General features: G+C 40.2%; 2 protein-coding genes across 2 annotated transcripts; one reads left to right on the forward strand and one right to left on the reverse strand.

Moving 5' to 3' along the window:
• The first annotated feature begins 4,959 nt into the window (after window positions 1-4,959).
• LOC101293903 (F-box/kelch-repeat protein At1g15670-like) lies at window positions 4,960-6,215 on the forward strand. The gene has a single exon (XM_004303321.1). The coding sequence runs from the start codon at window positions 4,986-4,988 to the stop codon at window positions 5,994-5,996; it is 1,011 nt and encodes a 336-aa protein (XP_004303369.1). The 5' UTR covers window positions 4,960-4,985; the 3' UTR covers window positions 5,997-6,215.
• A 275-nt stretch (window positions 6,216-6,490) lies between these two features.
• On the reverse strand, window positions 6,491-8,832 carry LOC101294192 (serine/arginine-rich splicing factor 33-like). The gene is made up of 6 exons (XM_004303322.1): window positions 8,735-8,832; window positions 8,466-8,633; window positions 8,002-8,079; window positions 7,215-7,373; window positions 6,954-7,070; window positions 6,491-6,840 (listed from the first exon to the last, which is right to left on the reverse strand). The coding sequence occupies exons 2-6, from the start codon at window positions 8,618-8,620 to the stop codon at window positions 6,711-6,713; spliced, it is 639 nt and encodes a 212-aa protein (XP_004303370.1). The 5' UTR covers window positions 8,621-8,633; window positions 8,735-8,832; the 3' UTR covers window positions 6,491-6,710.
• Window positions 8,833-10,890: the final 2,058 nt, after the last annotated feature.

Below are 10,890 nucleotides of genomic sequence, written 5' to 3' on the forward strand. Positions count from 1 at the left end.
AACCTGTGAAATTCGTCGGCTAAAGTACTGAAACTCGTCGGCTAAAGTAATGAAGCTCGTCGGCTAAAGTCCTTTGAAAATTTTGAAAATTTTCTCCCAAATTTGGTTTGCCGCCAAATTTTTTTTCGACTTTAGCCGACGACTTTTCATATATTTCCGTCGGCTAAAATCATTTGAAAATTTTCCTCCAAATTTGGTTTGCCGCCAAACAATTTTTGACCTTAGCCGACGACCTTTTTAATATCTAGTCGGCTAAAGTCTATAAATTCACGAAAACGCTCGTATCTCCCTCTATATTACATAGTTTGGTCAAACCTTCCACACGAAAAACTCTCATGTAGATGAGACGTAACCGCCTATATATAATTTTTGAGACATTTACCTTCCGACGATAGAGCTCCCCATAAGGAATAATAACGGTAAATAGGGTTGACCGGTACTATCGGCACCGAGACGTTACCCGATTTACGTGATTTTTGAACCATAGCCGTATTTCACCATTATGGACACATCTTATTTCACAAGATTTTTGATAATTTTGCTTCCTATGTAGAGTTGGTTTACAAAGTTGTATAACCTACTAAACAAGTTATACAACATTAATAGACACGTTGTGATTCCGATGACTAAAATTCACAAACCAAAATTCGACCGTCAGATATGATCATTATGACGAAAGATGTCTATGGTAAAAAATTCAACTGGATCCGACAACGTTAAGGGCTCGATCGAAACGGTTAACTCTAATCGAAAATAAGAAAACTGTATTTTGAAGCCCTAAACAGACTCGGATGGCCAAAAAGGCCCATACGTCATGGCATTAGCCATGAGTTTGACTCGTAGGGCCGTTATGCTTCCGGAAATGTATCACAATAGTCAATCAGACACCAAACGCCAAATCTGCAGCATAGTGAATAATAAGGGTAAATCAACTATCGGCACCGAGACTTTACCGGAAAACCGTGATTTTTCAACCGTAGACGTATTTCACCATTCTGGTCATATCTTATTTCACGACTTTTTTGCGTTTGAAGGTTCTACGTATAGTTTTTTTTTTTCCAGATGAGTTGTTGTCCAAATCTGCAAATATAAGGCACTTTAGCCGACGAAATTATATTTTTCGTCGGCTAAACTTTTAAAAATTTCGTCGGCTAAAGTTTAAAAATTTCGTCGGCTAAACTTTTGAAAATTTCGTCGGCTAAAGTTCACAGACTATAGCCGACGAAAAAAATTATTTAGCCGACGAAATTTTGACCATAGCCGACGAAAATTTTAAATTAGCCGACGACGAAAAAAAAAATTCATCGGCCTGATTTTTTTATTTTCGTCTGCTAAAGCCTTTCTTCTGGTAGTGCTAGCTAGCAACAAAGGGTAAGCCTCGCGATAAATATCAAAGGCGACCGGGCATTATGGCATAAGTTTGCAATCTTATCAGCCGCAAAGTTGACCTCGCGATACATATGCCAAAAGCATATGGACCGTAATTGTTGAGCCAATTGTTTACTGTCTTCGACTAAGGTGTTAACCGTGTTAAGATGCCACGGAACAGAAGTTATTTTGCCTCGAATGCAATCAAGCAGTAATCACTTAATTTCCACAATCAGCTGACGATGATGTTGTTGCAAAAGAGCTGTGTTCCATAGAATCTGCTAGCTGCCATTTAATATGGAAAAACTTAGAACTCTTGTCTCTTGGTCTAGGTAGTTTAAGGTTAGCTTAACAGTAATTAAGGTTTTGATAGGGGAATTAAGGAACTAATAGCTGAAAAACTAAACTGTTCCAAATGGTCTCCTTTACACAACCTAGAATGTCCTTTGATGGGATCCTGGGTCTCCAAAACTTGTTTCGATGTTTCCCATTTGACTCTGCAGTTCATCTAGACGGCGAAGCCCTTAATGTCTTAGCAGAGTAATTTTTGTTTAGGAATTATTCTCAAAGTACTATGAAACTTTGGTTGAGTTTAATCTAGACCAGATTCTCAAGTATGTTGCATGAAAAGAACAAGTGGACGATGACCTAAGAGCTAAGACAAGACAATTAAAGACTGCTCCTCCAAGACCATTCGTGTCTACCAGCCAGTTCCAAGAAATAGCCAAACCTTCTTTGAGATACAATGTCTCTTTTAGTGGATAAAATTGGAACACAAATGTCCAGTGAGAATATTGATGATCGATTAGCTAGAGAATTAATATGCATATAATACTAGGAAATAACTGTTTTGATTTGTTCTAATTTGATCTTTCGACTTTCGATCAGTTTATAAAATACATGTTTCTATAGCAATCCTTTTATATCTTACAGAAATTTGGTGGAACAAATTATCTGTTAGAAGAGTTATTACTAGTTTTGAGAAACGAGTTTAATTTAATTATACATGCAATGAAGAGCTAGCTGAACCTAAGAAGAAGAAAAACATACAAACAAAACAAATTTTCTCAAAGGAGTTCAAATTCTCCTTAACTGCAATGACAAATAAAGAAATTATGTAAACTGGCTAGCTAGCTAGAATTATTCTGATATCATTCCTTTGAGCGTCATGAGACTTGGCTTGTATAATTTCTCCCCATAAGTTCCAAGGTCCCCCTTTTCTGATCATATGTTAAATCATTGCTCACTCCACTAAGAACTCCAGTTGAACCATGTTGACCCCTCGAATGTGGAGGACAATCTTTAAAAGCTTTCAAGGGAATTTTGGTTTCGTTTTTACTCCACTTGTGCTCTTCAAAATCTTCCAAGGCTAAAAAGTGAACGGTTTGCTCTACTACATCAGCAACAGCTGTGCAACCATTCCAAATGTAACACAGAACTTTTGTCAGGTCTTGGAAAACTCCCTCGGGCAGAGTAGTAGTGCAGAAACATTCTCTCCAAACATCCAAAGATTGAACTTGTATGTAATAATCTGGTCCAATCACTCTAACTATTTGGGTCAAATGTGCAACCCCTTGAGCCTTGCGTACTCCACTGAAGTATGCTTTCGACACATATCCACCGCAAGCATTCATGACAGTTTGGTTGGGGAGGATCAGAGTTCTCCACTGCTCATCTTTTCCAACAGTTAAACTTTCAAGCATGGTTCAGTACTGTGAACTTCGTTTTCTTCCCAACAAATGCAGACCACTTTACACTCACGCGTAGATGGATTAAAAGCAAAATCCATGGTGGAAGTATTGTCAGGTGCATCAGGCAAGTATACGCACTTGTTGTGCTGCAGGGTTTCTGATGCGGAAAACCCTAGAATTACTCAGACTTCTTTTTGAATCAATGAATACCATCGCTTGCACACACACTTGTACCTTAGCAAAGACTCGACTGGCAACCAGCTCAAAATCTCAATGATGGTATCGAAAGGTAGTTCTGAGATGGCTTCGAAACTACTCCCTTTATGTCGTTTGTTCACCAGCTGCTCTTGATGTTTCATCCTGAGAATTAGAAAAAGATCTTCCACTTGTGATAGCAAAAAGGAGGACTGATGAAGAGATATAGAGATCATATGAAAGAAACCCTAATATAACGGTGAGTGATCGAGAAAAGCTAGCAATAGTGCAAACACAGATCCAATGCTATAACATTCAAGTCCAACTAGAAAACGAACTGATGCGGCCATTTAAAAAAAAAATGCAGAATTCTAATAAAACTGAGACACCGAACAATCAAATTATATATATAATAATATATAAATGTTCATTCGATGTCAAATAGAGATTACATGGCAAATCATTCCATTATCTTTCGTTCAGAAGACTTTCGTACAGAAGACAGATAAGAACATGTGGTTAGCATAGTGTAGTACGCTCCTTGCAACTATTCAAGCTCCCTTGTTTAAAAAGCGAGCCTATAACTCATTTAGGGCACTATTTATCTGATTGCTCTTTTTGGTTGTACCATTTGCCCCCTCAAGTGCATCCTGCCTATCAATTTGATTTTCTAGGCTGTGCTAGGTTTCTCGTCGTAATGTTGTTGTATTTTTTTTTTTTTAAGGTTTCTCGTTGTAATATTGTTTTGATATGTAAGATAACATATATGAATTGAAAACATCATATCTAAGCTAGATCACACTTTACCAAACCCAAAGAACAAATTGAGTTATTGGATGAGATCTTTGTAATTAAGATCAGTTTTTGATTGAAGATCGAGCGTAGTAATTTATATGTTCGAATACTGATATCTGCATGAAACGAAGGCTCAAAATCTTGCTAGTATTGTGGAGCCAGAATCACTAGATCAAAACTCTAGAAATAAAAACTCCTCTAGAGTGCTATCATGTCCCAACTTTTTGGCATCATGCATGTTGGTACTTGGTACTTAGTAATTACAACTACATGTCACCATCTTGAACAAGTTTGGAGTCCTCAATCCTCATCCAAATATCTATCCAATACAGTTTGAGCATGAATTTCTTATTGATACACCCTAGTTAAACATTAAAAAACAATTAAATATCTATCTTGACATAGAGGTTAAAGTGACATCCATCTTGATTCAATCGGAAAATATGTTACTAAATAAAATCACACAATATTCTAGTTAAAATAACAAATGCCAAATGACGTGATGCATATCCAAAGTGTCACAGGCTATTCTTTATCCAGAATCCACGTTAGGCCGGCTAGGGGTTCATATCCGATACTCTTCTCAATTCCGACACTGTGGGACCCAATCATACGTGCAGTCAACCCTTATCCAAAATCTCAAAACCCACCCATCCATAAAGTAATAAAACAACCGGTCAAACCCATTAGTCCCCATCCCGAACCCGACCCGGCCCATCCTGATGCTCACCTCATTGGACTAAAACCGAGGCACAGAAATAAACTACGTCGAATACGTGTGCACCACGTGCTAAACCGTGGATTCTTTTAGCAACTAGCCGTTGATTTCACGCCGGTGGGATTCTCAACTTGTAATTTTCTCTATAAATAATAGCCAACTGGAAATGCCACCAAATCCACATATCCAAAGTTCAAAACGTTTCCGAATACAGCAAAATGGAATCGACCGAGTTGATACCTGGTTTTCCCCAAGAAATCGCATACGAGTGCCTGACTCGGTTGCACTACTCGGCCCACCGAGTCGCCTCCCGAGTCTGCCGCCGATGGGGGGAGCTCATCAAAAGCAGAGACTTCTACAACCACAGAAAGCAATCCGGGCTTACCCACAAGGCCGCTTCTCTAATCCAAGCGCTTCCGGTTCGACCCGGATCAAAGCTGGCCGGGCCCGTCGTTTACGGATTGTCGGTTTTCGACCCGGAGAGGGGAGATTGGGCCCGGGTCGACCCGATTCCGAAGTACCCGGAGGGGCTGCCGCTGTTCTGTCAGGTGACGAGCTCGGAGGGGAAGCTGGTGGTGATGGGCGGGTGGGACCCGGCGAGTTACCAGCCGGTGAGGGACGTGTTCGTGTACGAGTTCACGACGCAGCGGTGGAGCAGAGGGAGGGACATGCCGGAGGTCCGGTCGTTCTTCGCCGCCGGGGAGTTCGACGGCCGGGTGTACGTCGCCGGAGGGCACGACGTGAACAAGAACGCGCTGAGGTCGGCGAGGGTTTATGACGTCAGAGCGAACGAGTGGAGCGAGTTGAGTGGGATGAGTGAGGAGCGAGACGAGTGCGAGGGGATCGTAAACGGGTCGGAGTTTTGGGTGGTGAGCGGGTACGGTACGGATATCCAGGGCGGGTTTGTGGGGAGCGCGGAGGTTTATGAGATCGGGTCGGGTCGGTGGAGGCTGGTCGAGGACGCGTGGAGGGCGAGTGAGTGTCCGAGGTCGTGCGTTGGGATTGGGATGGATGGGAAGTTGTTTTTTTGGGGGGAGAGGGATTCTGCTGTGAAGTCTGGGCCGTGCGGAGTGGAGTTGGGCCGGTGGGCCTTTGTGTCCGGGTCGGGTTACCAAGGTGGGCCGCATGAGTTCTTTTTGACTGAAAGGGAAAATGGCAAGTTGAAGAAGGTGGATGTGTGTGAGGAGTTCTCTGGGTTTGTTCAGTCTGGTTGCTTCGTGGAGATATGAGTGCTCTGGCTGTGCTTTATAGAATTATAGCAAAGTTTATAAAACTTTTGTATAGAGTTGGAAGCAGTTTTCTTGTTTGTATTAGGAAGAGCAAGATGTAAAAGCATTAAAGTTCTTTACATCGTGTGTAAAATATATGCAGTTCAACTGTTCAAGAGTTCCAGGCTGCTGGAAGTCTGAAACACAAGTTAAAACTCTGGCTTCGCCGACCGGTGATAGATAGATACAGTGCTATGTTAGATACAGTGACTGGCCGACTTCTGGAACCACATCCAAACCAATCAAGTAGGTGAACCAAATGCAAAATGCCGGGGAGAGAAGCCTTGGCCTCTGGAGCTCCCTAAGAAGCATGCATCATACATCGTATGTTAATTAACTGTTAAGAGTCTTGGTTTTTCTGTCCCATGAACAAGGTACATGGGACATGTTAGATTTGGAAATGCCGCAAGGCAGTCAACTTAACATTGAACCACAACCACCACAATTCAGTTACTGATAAATAAAATAAATATTCATTTCAAACCCATAAGGAGATTCAAACAGAACAAGTTGATCACCATAAAACAAGCTTGAACAAACAGTACTTAAATACCAGGACAGCAGCTGCCAGCTGGTATCGACATACATCTCACAGGGGTACCAATGTTTATTCATACCACAGTTTCTAACTTAAGATTTTCTAGCTAATGATCAGGCAGTCACTCTATCAAGAACTCAGCGAGAGTAGTCCAGGCTCCGACTGCGGCTCCTGCTATAACTCCGACTTCGGCTACGGCACCTTGAACCATAGGGAGACCGTGAGTATGATGGCTCCCTGTACCTCCTATCTCTTGGTGAAATCGACCTGTTATCATATTTGAAATATCATCATCAGTTCAGGTATCATTGGATGCATTTTTGCTCCTGTCCAGTGGACAATAGAAAAGTTTTAAAACAAACATATAAATTAGCACATACCTTGAGTACCGCCTTCTCCTAGAGGAGGGTGAATAATAATCTGGACTTCGAGAGCAAGTCTGAGAACAGTGTGGTGAATGAGAATAACCACTCCGCCTACTGTCATATGACCGACCCCTGGTAACAAATAATTACAAGAGATTAGGTAATTCAATAAGTTAAATTGATGTTGAGGGCATTTGCTTCGCTAATGAACTAGTTTAAGTATGAAATCCATCAAAGGTTGATATCAAAATCAAACTTTCATTAAGTATATCTTACCGGTCTCTTGCTCTCATCTCCGAAGGTTTCTTTCTATTCTCCTCAGCAAATACAACTGTCAATTCCCGGCCAAGAAGAATCTGCCCATCCATATGATACTTGGCATCTGCAGCATCAGCAGGGTCTACAAACTGAACAAACCCAAAGCCACGTGGATCCCTGCACCATAATAATATTTAAATTATAACAATAAAAACACACCATCTGCTCACAACAATTTACCGACTGAAGCCAATGTGTTCATGATATTTAATAGAAGATCCAAACTCCACCAGGTTTACACTGAGAACCCAAAGCACATATAATTGACCAACACCTTTTAGAAATCAAGTCAAAACATCACGTGGCCGCTAACCTTGTTGGAGGCATAGATAAAATTGAGTTGAAATTCTTCAAGACTTCAATGTATTCAAACAAAGTTTCTTCAAATCTTCAAGTACCAATAAGACCATCTTGACCGCTCTTATTTACTCGATATGTCTCTTCAACACAACAGTCTTACTACTTCAATCTTCTCTTCAACACAGTTCTCTTATTACTTCATTCTTCTCTTCAACACTTTCAATAAAACAACCAAATTCCCACAAAGCGATTGTAAATAAGCAATTACAAAAAAAGAACGAAAAAAATTCACTCAAAACACAACAATGAAACTCGCTCGATTCACAAACATGCAAGTTTAGTTCCATCCTATGCTCCACCACAATACTAACACAGAGCGACTCTTACAAATACAAACATATTGTTTTACTAAACATCCTAATTTCACAATAAAAAGCATGCTTACCCAGTATAATAATCCCTAGGCAAGTAGATATCCTTGAGCGGACCAAATTGCTCGAACGGCCTGCGTAAGTCCTCCGGCCTGCAAACCAAATACAATTGATAAAATCCATATCTAAAAATAATGGTCAAGGGGTAAATCAAGCACAGAAATTATCGTAATCAAATAAAGCTGCAAAATATACAGAAAGGCAAAACACTCAAGTTCCTCATTCCAAACAAAAGTTCCAGCTTTACCAATTATGTTTCAAAAGATTTTAACTTCTAATCAGAACAAACGAAAACCCAATCACCCCAAATCCAACTGATCCACCACTCCAATTGCACAAATCTAAATCAATAAGTTTCTAATTGATGCAACGAACCCCAATTACACAAATCCAAATCAAACACAGCAATAATTGACGAATAATCCTAAAACAATACAGAAATTGAAGAATAAATAGAGAAAATTAGATGATTACATACCGGCAATCATGGCGAAGATTGCGAACCAAGAGACTGGTCGGAAGATCCCTAGCGCGGCTTCCTCTGTAGCGGCCTTTAGGGCTAGGGCTACGACGTCGTCTGCTGTAACCCCTCGGCGGTGGTGATGGGCTGTAACTGTAGCTTCTCCCCCTCATTCTTCTCTCTCACCTAACCACACCAAAATTGAAGACTATTCAATCGAAAATTGTTGAAAAACAAATCGAAAATCAAGATGAAAATTTGAAGGGAGGACAAGGAAAGGAAGGTACCGTGAAAACAAGAGGCTGTGGGGGGTTGTGATGGTGGTGATTGAATGGTTGTGGCTTCGGCTCTGAGAGATGGATGGCCTTTTAAACGTGTAACGTACAAGAAGGTTCTCGAGTTATGTGTAGCTGGTTTTGTTTCTCTACTTTTGGGGTTAATTATTTTGATGTTGATTGGGCCAAATCCAACCGTTCATGTGTTGATGTTACGGTCAAATTTGTTTGATTCAATTTCTACTGGTCAAATTTAAACTTGCACGCAACCAAACACCAATGAGCAAACACTATTACTCTGGTGACTTTGTAACTTTTCACGTAGAGGTGACATAATAAAGAGATCAGTAGACATATAACACGTATAATACCTTAATACTCTAACATGTTGCCGCCCGATAATATATTCATCCACATTTTGTTTCACCCTACTTTGTTTCACCCTAGCACTAGGCGGCAACGACCATTTGACGGAGCAAAAAACTCGCCTCCTATTTAGAGCAGACAAAACACGTTGAGTGCATACACCAACACAAAGCTCATCAAGCCTTAAACAGCTTAAATAAGGACTTATTGCTCGCATAAAACAAAAATTAACTAAACGATATAAATAAACAAAAATGTTAATTAAAATATAAATAAAACAGAGCCAGGACCCAAAAAGTAACACAAGCTCATCTTTTTGCCGAAAAAGGACCCACATATAGAGTTCAAGCCTTAGAGATTTGATTAGGTGGGCTGAGCCCAAGCCTCTCGGGAAAAGCTTGACATGTCGCACCATCACCCCTACCTCACCACCTTTGTTGCCAGACTAGCGGTGTATTCTTCTCCCTCCAACCAACAACGAGCAATGCCAACCCGCCACCGATCACCTCCTCGCGCTAGGAACTTCCAGATTCAGATCAGGGATCATATTTCCTTCTTCAACCCAACAAACCGTGTCTAATCGAAGCGGACGCAACCTGCCAGACTCCAAGATCCACCAATCTCCGTCCCGGCCCTGTGAAACCCTGGAAGACCTCCGATCTCCACTCGCATCCCCAGCTTGATCACAGCCTCCAAGCGATACAAAGGAGAGAGAAAACCTCCTTTTTTTTTTCTCTGAGTCAAAGACTTGTCCTACCAAACCCGTTCATTTGTACCTAGCGTGCGCCGACTAGGCTGGAACGAGAGGCAAGGTGCACACTACTTGAAAAAAAATAATTAGGAGACGGAATTAAAACAATTTCGTAGCCTAAGTTACACTTAGGAGACGGAATGCAACTCTGTAGCCTAAGTGTCCACTTAGGTGATGGAACAATATTCCGTCTCTTAAGTTTTACTAAGACAACGGAATTATTTTCTTAGAAGACCAAATTTTTAAAAAAATAAATAAATTAAAAATATTAAACACTTAGGAGACAGAATGAATATTTCGTCTCCTAAGTACCTCTTAGGCAACGGATTTATTTTACTTAGGAGAAATGTTTTTTTAAAAAAATAATTTTAAAAATATTAAACACTTAGGAGACGGAATGAATATTTCGTCTCCTAAGTACCTCTTAGGCGACGGATTTATTTTACTTAGGAGACGAAATTATTATTTTTTTTTAAAATTAATCAAAAATATTAATCACTTAGACGACGGAATAGTATTTCGTCTCCTAAGTAAGTCTTAGGTGACGGAAATGCTTTCTTAATCGACGGAATTCTTTTTTTAATATAATGGAAAAAAATTTTACTTAAATAGAAAATATTTTCGTCACCAATTAGGAAAATTTGTATTAATTTTGAAAGGGTTAACAATTTCAAACTTAAGTTTTTGAAAATTTTGTTTTCTTTTTTATTTAAGCGCACCCTTGACTCCCTCCTTTTATCTCTCCTTTCATTAATTTCTCAAGATCTGTTACTCATAGACAGGCCCGGCCCTGGGGCAAGATGGACCAGGCCTGGGTCTAGGGCCTCAAAATTTGGGGGCCTCAAAAAATTTTATATAGGCCTGTAAAAAAAAATAGAATAAGAATATATATAAGACCTGCCGTCTCTTAGTCTCTTACTCTTTCTTTAATTCTTTTCAGTTTCCAAATCAATACAGAAGAAGATCGCGACTGTTCCTTCCAAAAGCAAAAAAAAAAAGAAAAAAGAAGAAGATTACGTCTCAGTAGAAATCAAAGAAAAAAGAAGACAAA

The sequence above is a fragment of the Fragaria vesca genome, linkage group LG6 (genome assembly GCF_000184155.1).
Source record: "Fragaria vesca subsp. vesca linkage group LG6, FraVesHawaii_1.0, whole genome shotgun sequence".
Lineage (NCBI taxonomy): Eukaryota > Viridiplantae > Streptophyta > Magnoliopsida > Rosales > Rosaceae > Fragaria > Fragaria vesca.